The sequence below is a fragment of the Eurytemora carolleeae genome, unplaced genomic scaffold (genome assembly GCF_000591075.1).
Source record: "Eurytemora carolleeae unplaced genomic scaffold, Eaff_2.0 scaffold170, whole genome shotgun sequence".
NCBI lineage: Eukaryota > Metazoa > Arthropoda > Copepoda > Calanoida > Temoridae > Eurytemora > Eurytemora carolleeae.
In genome coordinates, this window is record NW_019396067.1 from 209903 (window position 1) to 226522 (window position 16620).

A 16620-nucleotide genomic window follows, 5' to 3' on the forward strand; every position below is an offset into this window, starting at 1 on the left:
ATATAATTACAGATTAATAATTTTAAATATAAAATTTCAGTGAAAATGAAACGTGAGGCTGGTACGCCGCTGACCAGCTCTGACGACAAGAAAGCAAGGTTCGAGGCCGGACTTGACCTCGACCTGTCTCGTGATCTCTCTGACCTCCAGGTGGAGAATATACTGAAGGAGGTCACTGCTCCGGGCCCAGTGCAAACTCAAGTAAGATATTTAATGACACAGAGATCGGAACTATGTACTCTTAATCCATTGGAATATGTTAAATCTTTCTAATTCTCGGCTAATCTATGCTACATGCCGCAAAAGTATAAGTCAGCTGATATTGCAAAGAATTGCAGAATAAGTATTAAATCCCTTCAAATTATATTCAATCCTTGTAGATTAACAAGTTTTAACCTAAGCTCTTAAAATCCTAATGCATACTTTTGCTCCTCGGATAAAATATCAACGAAATGGTTTAAAAAACTTTTCTCTAAATACCCCAATATATTTTATTGAGTAATAAGGCATCGGTAAAACTCTCCAAATTTTGCATAAATCAATCAGATTTCAGGTAAAGAAAATTTTTTTTAATTTGAGACATTTTTCATGAGATAGTTTAGTAAAACTTTAAAAAGCCGTAATGATCTGGAACTGGATTAGTGTTCCCACTTTTTCCCCCCACTCCTCGAAAGGGACTAAGCGTAATGTTTAAGTGACCCTCCATGCAAGGAATGCATTGCCTGACTCACAACGGTACTGTAAAAGCTATGCCGGATCAAGTATGAATTAGATATGCATGTTTTTGTTTATTTGAACTGTTTACTTTTCTCTGGGTTCTTGCATATCTTGCTTAAATGAAACAATAAAGAAATTTACAAAAATTAACACTTATGGAGTCATTGCAAATTGGGCATTCCTATCTTTGCATGGAGGGTCACTTACAATTACAATTACAGTCACTTTAAGCCTCGAAAACATTTTGTATTCAAGATAACTGAATGGATAGAAAAGATCTCTGCTCTGCTTTTGAAGTCTGATCTGCCCAAGACTAGCAAATCTAAAGTTCTCTCTGGCGGTTCTGCTCCCAGGCTTAAAGGACTCAGGGACGGGTTTAAGTATCCCGGAGCTAAGATTCTCAGCGTGATCCAAACAGGACAACTTGGATCAAACTCTCTAGTGTTTCCTCATGCTGTCGGAGTAATCAAGATTTCTCTCCATTTCAAGAAAACCACATCGGTATGTTATATTTAGTAAATGAAAATGAATCCTCAACCGATATTCGATATTTTGCATTTATCTTCATAATTTTTTTAACACCCGATTAAAGCCATTCTTTTAAATTGGATTCTGAAGTCCTTTTTTATTAAGTGCTTCAATGATAAGTATTTTGAAATTACCCATGGGTGTTTAACAGACAAAATGTCACAGTATTTTGAAATTACCCATGGGTGTTTAACAGACAAAATGTCACAATTCGTTTTAATTAACATTTATTTCTGAACAGGATAAGAAGGAAAAAAGGGACAACCTTCTAGTTTCAATGCACCAACTATCCACTATTCTGTCTGGTAGCAATCTAGTGGACTGTTCACTTCACGTAAATAAACCCTGGACTAATATCCCGGCTCTAAAGATTATCCCATCCTCGTCAAAACTTAAAAATCATCTTTCTATCATCATAGGTAATTTTTTTCCATAAAGGGACTGTTAGCGTAGTTTCAAGTGACCCTCAACTCAAAGCAATGGCCGATTTACAACGATACTCTTTAAAGCTTTGTCTGATGAAATATGTTTTTGATTTTTTAAACTGTTGATTTCTTTTGAGGTTTCTCTTCAAAGGGGACTTGCTCATTTCTTAAAGAAATAATGGAGAAATCATACACTTCTCGAGTCAGGAAAAATAACTTTATCTTCCACATTTTATACAAAATTTATGTTTCAATTCGGACATTGTCATCTTTGCATGGAGGTCACATGAAATTACGCTTACAGTCCCTTTAAATTTTTAAAACATGTAGTATCGAAATAGAAAATGCATTGATAAGATTATCATAGATAGATTATAGGTAAATATTAAGCTAAGGTTAATTTCAGTCTAGCATTTATCGTTGTTTTTGAACTGTTGGATACTCGTAATCCCGGTATTTTGATCTCAATATTCATTGTGGGATCTTATTCCATTTATTCATTTCAGTAATTCTCCCCATATCAAAGCTCCCTTCAACCCTAAAATTGGTACTGTTGTACTTTTAAGTGTATATGTACAGTACATTGTACACTGAACTAGCTTACTTTTAATACGTGAACAATATCTTAAATGTTTAATTTAGAACCGGACTGTGTTGAGGATGGAGGCCTATCCTCCGACCTCCAGGATGAGTTGACCCGACTGATGAACTCACACTCCAGCTACCGGAGTGCTGGTCAGCTCCTGGAAGTTTGGACGAGGCAGCTCCGTTGTCTCCTGCCGGTCAATCTTCTTCCTGTCATATTTCTTCATCTTCATCTTACACATCAGCTCACTAGGGCCATGAAGGTAAAATAGAAAATAAGAATTTTACATGATTGGATTTCCTTTAAAAAATCATCCCCCATATCCCACCTATCCTCTTTAGAAATGTCACCCCCCCCCCCCCTCGGAAGGTGTGTTAATAAATTTTTATCATTTTTTAAAAAGAATTTTTTTAGCCATGGCAGATAGTGCGGAAGATTTGGACATTTTTATCAGAGTTTACTCGAACGGATCAAATGATTCTCGGAGTTGAGAAAACAGTTCCAAGTGTCTCCGACGTGTCTCCGATCCTGGATCGGGACGGAGCTTCTTCCTTGTTCCCCGAGTTTCCTGGATCTCAGTGGCAATCCCTTTGCTCCTGGGCGGCTGCTGCGTTAAGATCGTCCTTGAGGGAGACACTTCTTGTTAAAAACAATATTGGAGCTTTGTTTGATACACTAGTTATCTTTCAGGGATCTGATATTGATCCTTGTAAGCTTATACTTAACCTAGAGTACGGTTTAGTAGACAGGTACCACCAGCAATAGCATATTATCAGGGATGAACAAAAATATCTTTATTTTGAGTCTTTTTTTTGGTTGGAGGTTTTGTGTGCTTTTGTGTTTATGTTTTGATTATTCTGAGGACTTCTGAGTCCTGGTGGAGTATAATTATTGTCATTATTTACGAATATCTACTATCTAGCACATCAACAGTAAAAATAAAGAACTTTTTTCTTCTTTAGTCGTATTTCCTTAATTTTTGTTTTGGGTCATTCTGGGTAGGGTTCCTGGTGGTTCTTCGGAGCTAACAGGTGCTTCATAATAGATAGATAGATAACATTGTTTGGTTTTATTAAGGGGATTTTTTTAGGTTTTTAGTAAAATTAAAATTTTATTAAATAGTATTTTTCCATCTTACATACATCTTAACTACGTTTCCATTAGATTGATTAATACACAAAAATCGCTATTAAATACAAATTAAATATCATTATTTTATAAATATAGGGTTACCCGTATCTGTGGAATAGATAGCAATTACAGCGAAGATAAGTTTATGGTTGGTCTAAACCTAAATCCTTCAGCCTACTTTCATCCTGCCACACAGGGACCAGAGTCAGGTAGGTTTTTTTTCAGAAACATTCCCGCATTTACGATTTGTTGTCATCCTTGAAGCGTAATTTCAAATGACTCTTCATGCAACGATGGAACACCTGATTCACAGAAGAATGAATGCGCAAATCATATTTTGCAGAGAAACTTCAATTAAAAATATACAATTTATAAAATTATAAACATCGATATGGTTTTTAAGGATACTGTTCGAAATCGGGCATTGATCAACTAACTTGTGTCTCACAAAATTAAATAAATAATCATATAAAAACTGTTTTCTTCTAAGAATCACTAAAATGTTTAACAATTTTTGCTCAATCTTTTAGACTTATTTAATCTAGGTGACCCCGAAGCGGCCAGGTTCAGAAAGTTCTGGGGAGAAAGAAGCGAATTGAGACGGTTCCAGGACGGAGTTGTGAAAGAAGTTGTGGTTTGGGGAACCCAGAGAGAGGAAGTGATCAAGGATCTAATCCGAGCAATTGTATCTAGACACCATCCTGGAGTAGATGTGGAGGAGAGAGGATCCTGGCATCCTAAGCTTCTAGTCGGGGACGGAGGAGAAGCAGGACGGAAAGAACTTGATGTAATCACACCTATCCTTTACGGATTGGAAGGACTACCTCTAGCTGTATCCGGAGTATCCGGATACGGAGAAGAAACCCGACTCTCCCGGGTCGGAGCCAGGAACTCCGGATGGAGGATCGGAGGAAAAACTGTCAAGGAGAAAAATGGAGTTGCTATGCTCTGTGAAAAGTTAGGAATCGCGCCTAAGTATATTCAATGTACAGATGTTATGTTACAAGCTGAGCATAGTGGTAAATGGCCGAAAGACAAGGATGCGGTGAGACGGCTCCGTGTTGCCTGGCTCCTTGAGGTGGCTAAAGCACTGAAAAAGCAGGTCGAGGGAATTAAGTTCACTGTCCTAGGAGAACGCCTTGTTGTCGTCACAGCAACACAAGAGGTTGTGTTAAGGTTTAGTGTCGGAGACAAAGGAAGAGGAGATATTGGACATCTTTCCCAATTTTCCTCATGGTTGGGAGGTGTTGCTAAAACTAATCCGGCCTGGTCAGGCGGTGTCAGATTAACGAAACGATGGGTCTCCGCTCATCTACTTGGAGATACTATATCTGATACAGCCGTGGAGGTAATTATGGCGCGGATATTTCTAAACCCTGCAGAGTTCGACTCGGCTCCGGTGTCTCCAGTAGCAGCGTTCTACCGGTGGTTACAGCTAGTTTCATCCCATGATTGGAATGAATCTCCCTTGATAGTTTCTCCGGACATGGAAAGTTCTGAACCCCGGTCGCGTCTTCCTCCGCTTTCGGTCATATCTCCGCATGATCCGACCCCGAGCTATTGGACTTCTCCCGGTCCGTCCTGGACCGAGCTCCAGAGGCTGGTCACCCTGGCAGCAGCTAGTCTACAGATTCCCGAGGATAAGGTGAAATTAAATCTTTTAAAATATTACATTAAACCCTCAAATAACGATTCAATGATTTTTATTATTATTGTAATGAAAGCATGTTCATTTATGCATGTTGACAAAAAAATCCTGCCATAAAAAAAAACATGCTTTTTTCCGATTAATTTATCCAAAACTTTAAATTTAGTCTACAATTTTATTCAGGCGGATCAAGAAGAATTAAAAACCGTGGAACAAATATTTACTCCATCCTTGGATTCCTACGAATTCCTTATCCACCTGAAACCTCTCCAGGTTCCAAATAGATCTCTAGCAATATCCAGATTATGGCGAGAAGGTGGTTAAAACATACGAAATAATTCAAATTTTAGATGAACAATTTTCGGAATTTAAACGTTACATGAACCACTGTTTAGATTCTAGTAAGAGTGAAAATGAGAAGAGCTCCGTTATTCCTGTTATTGAGTTTAACCCGGTCCAGCACCTGCTGGGGGAGCTGAACACATGTTACGGTCAGCTCGCCAGGTTCTACTACGATAAGTACGGAGGGATGGTTATAGCGGTAAAACTAAAACAGGTAGCTCTAAACATATTATTTTTATTACTAGCTTGGGAACCCAGCTTTGCCTTTACATTACCCAATGGCTTACTAACTAAGTCATGTCCCCAGTATTGAGTCAATACACTCAAACAAACAAACAGACAGACAGAGATACTAGTTAAAAAAATACAGATTAGGGTCAAGGAAGATTCGACTTGGACATGATTTAGAAATAGTTGTCCACTACGAGACATAGTTAAACCCTTTCTTTTAAGCATATTTTAGTTGAAAGAGAATTGGTTCATCGGCGACATGGTTCAACTAATTCATCAGAATTTGGTCTCAAGAACCCACATATTGTTGTTTACATAAACAGTGTACTGCAGTAGTTCCTGGGAAAAATGTAAATTAAGATATATGTGGGTTCCTGGTACATCTTTCATGATGAGAACTAGAATTAGTTCATCATGCTTCCATTCCTCATTCCTCATAATATCTTTAAACTTTTAATTATTGTATTTATGTAATTCAGTACTTTTTTATTATTACTATTTGCGCTAAAATAAAAGATATTTAAGATTTTATGCCGTGAACATTTATTTTTTTAAGAAAAACATTTAAAGGATTTTTAATGGATAATATGGTGTGACTTTTTTAAATGGTTAAAACAATTGCCAAACAGCATTTTAAAAGAATGAAACAATTTATGTAGTACAGAGGGAAATGAAAGGAAACCCGGATATTTTGCTAAAAAATTTAGAACTTATTAATTTAATTTGTTATGTTTTAGAAAACGAAGAACCGAGTGAAACTGGGAGAGCTAGCCGGACATATGACCAGGTTTGAATAAATTTTTAGCAATTTATTTTTTAAAACTTTTTCTTAAACAGTTGCTACTGACATAATCTTATGTTATTGAGTTATTATAGTTTAATTATTTATATATGTTAAAATATTAGATTCATATTTTTTTTGGATTTATTTTATAAAGGATGTTAGGTATTTTTTAGAAATGTTGAAGCTACACTTGATTAAAACAGTGGTCTTTTTTTCACAAATCTCATAAATCCTTGAATTGCAAGTATTTTTTACTTCAAAAATATTTCAGGGGATCTGAGATTGAAGTGAACTGGGGTGCAGTGGTAGAGGACTGGAGAATACTGGGGGACGGTATCATTAAAGATATTATTTGTCGAGACACCCAACAATTTATCTAATTTTTTATATTTTTTTGTTCAATAAAATTTACAGATGACGCTTTATGTTTTTTATCAACTGTATGTTTAATATAGGATTTTTAGGATAACGCGTATTTAAATATACGAAAAGGGAAGAATAAAATCTTTTATAGGTAAATAAATTAAAGGTAATCTACACAAACTTTTGGAAACACAATAAGTCAATTTTGCGTAGATTAAAAACATATCATTCAAATACTATGATAATTGCAACTCCCTGAATTTTTCTGAAAACACAGAAGCAACGCTCGGACGATAAGGAGTGGACGGAGGAAATAATGAGGAACTGTGTCGTTATTCATGAAGCGGACGAACAAAAATTGTGTGGCGTGCCTGGTGTCGTATCATTTGCACTAATGATTGATCGGACTAACGTACATTCACACTAACGCTCATTCGAACTAACGTTTTATTTGAGGGTAGGGTTAGGTTAAGACAGTGGGCCGAGCGCTGCTGCCACAAGTGTTACTGATCAGCTGACTTTAGTGCCAAAGTACGTTAGTTCAATGAGTTCAATTGGACATTATAGTTGCAAACGATATAGCATCGTGTGCCTACCCTCGCCCTGCACCTACGCACATACCCACCCATAGGGTCTCCATAAAAATGCTAGAAGAATTAATCTTCAGCAGTGGCGAATATTAAGGGGGGTTATTGGGGTTCTTAACCCATCCCCCCCTAGAATCTTGGGGACACCAACATCCCAATTCAGAAATTTGATCTCCATTCTCCATGTCTGCATGTTTACCATTAGAGGAAAATGTATAAAAAAAAATTTTGCCGCTTCGCGCAACCAATTTTACTCAATCAACTTTAACAAAGTAACAGATAAATTTTACCAAAAAATCGATTGTTTTAATGCAGCAGCGTACTTGCACTCCTTTGACTAAACTCTTAGCTCAGTGGGGTATACATCGTTTATACCAAGAAATATAAAGACCAGGAACAGCATTATCAATTATGCGTCAAATCTGTGTGCTGCAGTGGGAGGAGATCAAAACAAAGAATTCAGGGGCAATGCATCATTTTTGAGGGAAAAGGGCCTAAGGGATGGAATAAAAATACATTGCTATTGTATTTTCCATATTGACCAGAAAGCAAAAATCATATGTAAACTTGAAATGCAACATCACATAAAGCTCCTAAGTTTTTTAACCCTTCAACTTCAGTGGGGGCAAGCTGGGTTTGTTTACATTCATCCACGTGTACAGAACACAATTTGCGTTTATCTGAGTTGCATGTTATGTCCATTGGTCTATAAACGCAACATCCCCCTACTGAATTTTTGACCTACTAACTTTCCAAACTACGCCAGCTGGTTATTTTTGTATCATTTGAGGGATATGTTAGGTTAAGACTATTTATGGGACGCGAGTGCTGCGGCTAAGGAATGGTTATGGGGCCGAGCGCCGCGGCTAGGACAGGCCACAGGGCGCTGCGGCTAGGACTGCAGGCTATGAGGGTCGGGCGCTGCGGCCACAAGTCCATGTAGCAGCTGTAAACCCACGTACTAATAGGTCGGATGTGTAGTATAGCGGATTTGGCGTAGGTCAGAAGTAGAGTATAGCGGATTTGCGTAGGTCAAAAAATACACCATCCTGAGCCCGTTCTCTCCATAATAATGTTTAAACAGTGGCCGTGTTGTTCACGTACTTTGGGGGACGATAGTTTGGCCGCTAGGTGTCTCACGCAAAATTCTTATCTGATAGATAGATAGTTCTTACGAGAAACATCTAGCGGCCAAACTATCGTCCCCCAAAGTACGTGAACAACACGACCACTGTTTAAACATTATTATGGAGAGAACGGGCTCTGAGGAAGTAAGTGCTGATTCATTGATTGAAGGGAGTTGCCTCTTGTAAACCATTGTTTGCGGCAATTCTCAACTTTCTTCAATTCGGTGATGTGTGACGTCACTATTACAAATTTCTCAGCTAATTTTTATTTTTATAGTTAATAATAATTATATTACTCTAATTATGTATTGATTAAACATTAAATGAATAACGTGTGTAACCCTGATTTAGATAATTTCAGATAAAACCTCGATTAGCCCAGATTATGTGGCCGGAGCGCAATACCCCTTAGCCTGTCCTAGCCACAGCACTCGGCCCCCTAGCCCAGAAATATTCTTAACCTAATCTAACCTAAAATAATAGAAAAATGAATTATAATATTGTTGCTGAAAAATGAAAAATAAGTGCTCATGTACAAAATTGATTGGGTATTCCTAATCTCAACTTACCTAACCCGTGGCCGCAGCGCTCGGCCCAGAAAGTGCCTTAACCTAACCTAACCCTAAATAATGCTAAATAAATACTAATTTGGTCATGTACAAAATTGATAGCAGGGGGGGCTGGGGGGGGGTCCAAAAATCGTTCACTAGGACAGACCTATTGATTGGAGGGGAGGGGTCCAAAAATCGTTCTCTAGGACGGACCCCCTCCCCCCTCCTATCAATTTTGTACATGTCCACTTATTTTTCAGCAAAATTATTTATTTTTTATTAATCTAGGGTTAGGTTATGACAGTTTCTGGGCCGAGCGCTAGTTTAAGTTAACGACACTTTCTGGGCCGAGCGCTGCGGCTAGGACAGACTAGGGAGCCGAGCGCTGCGGCCACATGTCTTACATTTAAGATCCTCTTTCATTTAATATCCATGTACAAAATTGATAGGAAAGGGGGGGGATCCAAAAATCGCTCCCTAGGAAATTACCTTAGCATATATTTAGAGTTAGGTTAATACAAAATACATATTTTTATTTGTTGAAAATAGTGGAAATCTAGGTCATGTACAAAATTGATTGGAGGGAATGGAGGGGGGAGGTTCCTAAAATCGTTCCTTAGGACTGACCCCAATAAGCCTACTTTCCATTTAAATATATGTCTAATTATTTTTTTCCGTTATAACAAGACTCACCAGCAAACATTTAGTCCAGAATTATTTACCCGAGTCTGACATCTTCGCCATCAGCACATATAGTCGGTTAAAATGTTTCCTGGATGTTGAATGCTATATATCATGTAATTCTTTACACCCATCTTTTAACTTTTTTGTACTTTTCCATCTTTTCGAAAATACGATTCTTACCCCCTCCCCCTTTTTTTATACACACTTTTATTTAGTTTAGACAATACTTGTTACTTAGAACACAGGTTGAGTACAAAAAGAAAGAAAACTGTTATAATTCTTGGTAATGCTGGTTTTAGATATGTTTTGGGCCGAGCGCTGCTGCAATAGGTCAAGGTCGAGCGGCTTGGCAATGACAGGCTTTGTGGCCGAAAACTGTGACCAACTAGCATTATTTAAGTTTTAAGAAAATAAAGAAAGCAAACGAATAATAATCTCTTAGCACCCCCTTCATGACCACTCCCTTTTCTATATCAGGTAGTGCAGCCCCACCTGACGAAGATGTCTGACCGGAAAGCTGAGTTGGAGCGGAAGAAAGCCAAGTTGGCGCAGATCAGAGCTGAGAAGGAAGCAAGAAGGAAGGAAAGAGAAACTTTGGACGCGCAATCCGCTACTCAGGTTCTAAATTTTACGAGATTGTTTTCAAATTTGATAATACTTACAATTCCCCAATATTCCGAAATTAATAACTAAACTTATCCTATTTCTAAAGTTTAAGTCTAAAGAATATACTGTGTTATGTGCATTTTCTGATAGTTGAAGAACAAAGCCAATGACTTCTCTATGGTATGGTAGGAGGAGGGGGCACAGTGGTTCCGCAGCCGGACAAATTGAAGAAATAATTTGTCCTGAATTTTGCTGAATTTTTTTCTATGACATCTTTATTACCAAGATATTACCAAGCCGATTCAGGGGGGAAAACAGACAAAGACAGCTTGTCAGACAAAGTAGTCAATATTTATAAAGCGTTCTTAACAAAATCAACATATTTGTTAAGTATAGATCACGCTCTATTTAAATAAAAATAAAATTAGGTAAAAAAATTAATTTTGAAGAAGTTGGGCTCTTCAGAAGATTAGAAATTGAATAATATTTATGTATTTTTGCAAAAATATTTCCTCATTTTTTACGATAAATTAAATTATCTCAGAAACGGCTACGAGGGCAATACTAAACCATATATGATTCTAAAACTAGAAAACGTTTCCTTTAAAATGGTATATGCCACAAGTTTGTGATATTAGCGGAAAACATCATAATTTTTACGAAATTGCGATAAAAATTAGGATTTTGATGGAAAAAATATTCCCTATAAAATGATTATTTAGAAAAAAAAATTAAATTTATGATACAAATTTTATTTTTGCAAATTTTCAGATTTTAAATCTAAGAAAAAAACATAAAAGTTTTGTCCGATAGAAAATTACGAAATTGCGAGAAAAGTAGGATTTGAATAATAAAAAAATATTACCCAAAAAAATTATGATATTTAATTTTTGCAAATTGCAAAAAAGTTATAGTCTGACATGTATGATGTCCCCGAAATCGGCTTCTAGAACCACTGTGAGGTAGCGGTGAATCTCGGACAAACCCCTCTTGTTTTTTGGGGGAATATTCATTTTTTACAGTATACATCTAGCTTTCAGAGGAGCAACAACTGGCTCTGGCTCGGCATTTCTTAGAGTACTTAGAGTACTTAGAGATACAGGGTGAGAGAGAGAAAATGGCAAACTAGAAAAACGTTTGCCAGGGGGGTATACACCCCTGCATACAAATGGAGGATAAAAATAAACGGAACTACGAGAAACATTGAAGGCCTGCATTAATTTTTTAACGCTGTACTAACCTGGAGAAAGGAAGTTTTTTACCTAGCTGGATCCAGATTTTGCTATTGGCAGCTTTAAATATACTCCTTAATAACAAGCCTGATAGCTGTTATTAAGTATCCAAACTCGTCGGAAAGACGTTAATTCTTTCGATTGAATTTGGTTCTATTGTAAACATCAAGGGAGCTCAGAACAGTCCGGTTCTTATACAACTCTCTACAGTTTCATGTGGCTGAACAGAACCCTGTGTGAAATAACATGGCAGTACACCCTACTTGGAAAAAAAAGAAAATAATAGTGCAGATAGGCTGTGCACCATGTCCTATGATACCGGTTCATACTCTGCCGGATGCAAGGAAAAGATTGCTGTGTCCGAGATGAACTAACAAGAATCAAGTTTTTTTTTGTCGAAAATATCCTCTCCTTTCCTAACATTTCTTATCCCATTCGTCATTATTAAGGCGAAATTCTGACACAATGAATATCCTCAGAATTTTCAAACCCCGCTTGGTGCAATGACTTTTTTTCAACCTGGAAGAATATTGAGGAAATTGAGTTTGAAGGAACCTTTCAACAGTTGCTGAGTCAGACATTCCATAGATTAGAAAACAATATTGAAAACTGCAAATTCCTCACAAACTTTCTATTATACTTAATTTGATATTTCTAGCACCAAGATATCAAATTAAATAATAGTATGAATCAGAAATATGTGTCAAAATGCATTTTTCCCTCGTCTACTAAAGATTGGAATGCGTGGATTTTAAAAAAGAAGAACATAAAACAGATGTATGATCAGATAAAAAAAAGATACAACGATCGGAGAAAAGATTCAATGCTCTTTTAAAATTTTATCAAGAATATTTTTTAAATTAGAATAAATTGTTAAAAAATTATTACACTTTTATACTGTTTATCTCGGGATCAAGTATTGCTCATCATCTTATTAAGAAGTACGGATTCACCAAATCCCTCGTCTATATCCTGTGATGTGCATACCCTGCAGGGTTAACTTTGATTCAGGGATTAAGCATTGATCCTCAAATTTGAAAGTGCCCAGATTTGATATCGATATATGAATTCAAAGTTAACAATATATCCACACAGAAAGTTCGATCTCTAAACATTTCAATATCAAATTTTGTTTAAAACATTTGGATTTTTGATTTTACTTGCGTGGATAATAATAATTTAACCTGGGCGGACAACTTTAGAATGGTGGATATCGAGATCAATTGCTTGTTCTTCTCTTGTTTTTAATCTTCAGATTTATTAACAGATCGGGATTAAGGATATTCCATTCTAAAGTTTTCAGCTCTCTGAACACTTTTCTTTTAAGGCATTACAAATACCCCCCCCCCCCCCACTTTCTTTAAACTGCTAATGTACAATTTACTATTAAATGATTTGTATTTCAGACTGCTATATCTGGTTTGCGACGAGATGAACGCCAGGAGATAGATAGGAACTTGGAGAGTTTAGGGATTACTCCAGTAGCTGCTGTAGTAGAGAATATTGCCTCCCTTCCTCCGTCCCTCTCTGATGTATCTCTAACCTCTACTCCGGATACTAGTCTTAAACCGGATTTAGGATTCAGTCCTAGGCTAAGGTAGCTTTGTTTTTACCAGGTATTCTAGGCGATTCGTGCCACTCCTCTGTTTTGACGTTTTCGGATTCAAACAAACAAACAGACGGACAAGCTAAAGTTTGCTTGTAATAAACTAAGAATTATCTTAATCTTTTTTTAAATGGAAAAATGTTTGGTTTTGGATCGTTTTGGGGACATTTTTTGCATAAATTTTCCTTAGTTTTCAGTGTCCAAATTTTACATACTGTGAGAACAGCAATAAAATCAGAATGCATTTGCTTCTCATACATCATGCGTTTTGACTCCGACCAAAAAAGGCAAAAACGACCTAAAAACGAACATACTGAAGGCTCATCACTAGATCTACGTTAAAGAAGACATATGATCTCTGAGCATATCCCCATGGTTTTCTATACTTGCATTTTTTTTATCAGACGGAAGAAGCCTCAGTTGAGTCTAGTGGCAGTTCAGACGACTAATATTCCTCCTAAGGAGAATGTATCCTACACTAAGAACACACAAACCGAAGAATCGGGAACTGACCCTGTCCCTGCCCGAGGTGGGAGACTGGGTGGGTTTGATTACTACACCCTGACCTATGATGATATGGATGATGGTTATGAAGAGGATTCTCTCCCCGGGTTGGGTTCAGGATCTCCAAGTAGTGGTTCACCCTCCGGGTACTTGAGTAAACTGCCTCCAGGTATCCTACCACACGGTATGCCAGAGGTCAAGGACGTAAAACCCGCAACAACCAAAGAGGAAGAAGAAAAGAAGAAGAAAGAGGAAGAGAGGAAGAAGAAAGAGCTGAGCGAGGAGGAGAAAAGTGTAATCATGATGTCTCAGCCGTTCCAGAAGTTTTTCGATCGGGCAACAAAGATTGTTGAACGAGCTCTGGCTGAAGATATCAATGTTTACGTGGATTATACCGGAGGTTATGAGGACGGAGAAGCGTTGGAGGACAAATCCGGAGGCAAGCTTTCCTTGAACAGATTCTTCTACGACGACCGTTGGTCCAAAAACCGTGTTATTACATCCATGGACTGGTCTACTCAGTTCCCGGAGCTACTATGCGCCAGCTATAACAACAACCCTGAGGCTCCCCACGAACCAGACGGAGTTTGTCTGATCTGGAACACGAGATATAAGAAGGAAACCCCGGAAACCATTTTCCATTGTCAGTCCCCGGTCATGACCGCAGTCTTTGCCCGGTTTCATCCCAATCTTATCCTTGGTGGAACATACAGCGGTCAAATTGTACTCTGGGATAATAGAAACAACAAGAGAACTCCGGTTCAGCGCTCTCCACTCTCTGCTAGCGCACACACACACCCCGTCTACTGCGCGAAAGTGGTAGGAACGCAGAACGCGCATAATCTCATATCCATCAGTACCGACGGTAAAATGTGCAGTTGGAGCCTTGATATGCTCGCACAGCCGCAGGAAACCCTTGAACTTCAGCATAAACAATCTAAAGCTGTTGCAACAACATGTCTCACCTTCCCGCAGAACGACGTCAACAACTTCTTGGTCGGGTCTGAGGAAGGAACAATCTATACAGCCTGCCGTCACGGTTCTAGAGCCGGAGTCCTAGATCTATTCGAGGGACATCAAGCTCCGGTAACAGGGATAGATACGCATAATGGTCAGGGTAACCTGGACTTCTCTCATCTATTCCTCTCCTCATCTATTGACTGGACGGTAAAGCTCTGGTCCTTGAAGGAGAATAAACCTCTCTACTCCTTCGAAGATAACGGAGATTATGTTTATGATGTTGCGTGGTCTCCGATCCATCCTGCTCTCTTTGCTACGGTGGACGGTACGGGTAGGTTGGATCTTTGGAACCTGAACAAGGATACAGAGGTGGCTTCTGCTTCAGCTACTATTGAGAACGGAGCAGCTTTGAATAGGATTACTTGGACACAGTCCGGGCTTCATGTGGCTGCAGGTAGGATATTTATAACATTAAAAAACATCATATCCATGGGCTTTTGTGTTTTGGACAGATTGTTTTAAAACTTGATTCACCGCTTTAAAACGGCAAGCACCTCCTTTACATTCCAATAAGGAGCTTCGTGCAACCCATATTAATTTTTAATCCTGAGTCTTTAAGCTTCAATCCTGATCTTGTATTCTTGATGATTGGTTTTTTTGGTCTTAATTCTTGAATTGAATCTTGACTCCTGACTTTTGACTCTTTACTTATGGCTCTTAGCTCTTGATCTTGAATCTTCAGTCTCCAGGATCCTGAATCTTAAATCCTCTATCCTTATTCTGTTTCCTTACTACTGAATCTTCAGTCACAAGTATCCTGTATCCTGTTTCCTGATATTTAGGTGATGATCTGGGTAAGATTTGGGTTTATGATATTGGAGAACAACTAGCTGTTCCGCAGCAAGACGAATACAATAAGTTCGTCAATACTTTACAGGTAAACAATTTGCAGGGGAGAATATATTTTCCCAAAAAAATTTAATTTTTTTCCCATCGACCCCCAACTCATCCTTCATCCATTCTCTAGATACTCATCCTTCATCCATCCTCTAGATACTCATCCTTATTCCATTCTCTAGATACTCTTCCTTCAACCATCCTCTAGATAATCTTCCTTCATCCATCCTCTAGATACTCATCCTTCATCCATCCTCTAGATACTCGTCCTTCATCCATCCTCTAGATACTGGTTTCTTTTATTATTTTCTTTTCTTTTTTTTAGTTTGTTGTTTTGATTTAAAGCTTTTGCAATTTTAAACCCTAACAATTGTTAGTAATCTTATCTTTGAAATAATCCATTTTCAACACTTGTGTTAAAACTAACAAATAGTAAAAATATAGTTCCCCACCTCTCCCACCCCCTCTACTTTTTTAACGTTTTGGACGGCATGGATTTTAGGTCTGTTTCTGGTGGTTTCTTTAAATTCTCGTTCAAGATCGGGTCGAAGTTAAAACAGAAATTAATTAACTTTTTAATTTTGATTTTGTTTTAAATTCCCTTTTATTTTTGTGACAGCTGACTTTATTTTTGTATTTTTTAAGAGTTTAAAATTTGAGTGTTGTTTAACCCCATACAGGACATCTTAGCAGCTTAACATCTGGACACTTGGGGAGCCTAGCTTCAGGACACCTTGGCAGCCTTACTTCAGGACACCTAGGACATAGTAGTCTAGGACACAGTAGTCTGTCCTCATTATCAGGACCTTCAAGTCTGGGATCAATTCAATCTCCGCTCAGATAAGCTGAGGGATTTATATTTTTCAAAAAACTTCACCCCCCCCCCCAAACATGGAAAATTATCATCAATTTTTTAAGTGTAAATATTTCAACTATGAAGCGTAATGCTTGTGTTTTCATCCAAAAAAAAAATAATTTTTGTTGAACAAATTTGAATAAAAATTACTTGATAAAGTTTCCTTTTGCACTTTTTCAAAAATCTATAAAATTAAATTCGCGGATTTTAGAAAGGTTAGTTCCCGAATTTCAAAATATGTATTTTAAAGATCTG

At 37.7% G+C, this 16620-nt stretch overlaps 2 protein-coding genes across 2 annotated transcripts; both read left to right on the forward strand.

Moving 5' to 3' along the window:
* The first annotated feature begins 10 nt into the window (after positions 1–10).
* Positions 11–6815, forward strand: LOC111710620 (nucleolar protein 6). The gene is made up of 11 exons (XM_023484738.1): positions 11–201; positions 973–1218; positions 1487–1664; positions 2313–2518; positions 2671–3005; positions 3484–3596; positions 3933–5032; positions 5219–5351; positions 5431–5591; positions 6346–6395; positions 6664–6815. Exons 1-11 carry the CDS (start codon positions 46–48, stop codon positions 6770–6772), a joined length of 2787 nt encoding a protein of 928 aa, XP_023340506.1. The 5' UTR covers positions 11–45; the 3' UTR covers positions 6773–6815.
* Positions 6816–10142: 3327 nt separating this feature from the next.
* Positions 10143–16399, forward strand: LOC111710379 (cytoplasmic dynein 1 intermediate chain). The gene is made up of 5 exons (XM_023484455.1): positions 10143–10322; positions 12949–13139; positions 13553–15066; positions 15455–15549; positions 16180–16399. Exons 1-5 carry the CDS (start codon positions 10206–10208, stop codon positions 16351–16353), a joined length of 2091 nt encoding a protein of 696 aa, XP_023340223.1. The 5' UTR covers positions 10143–10205; the 3' UTR covers positions 16354–16399.
* Positions 16400–16620: the final 221 nt, after the last annotated feature.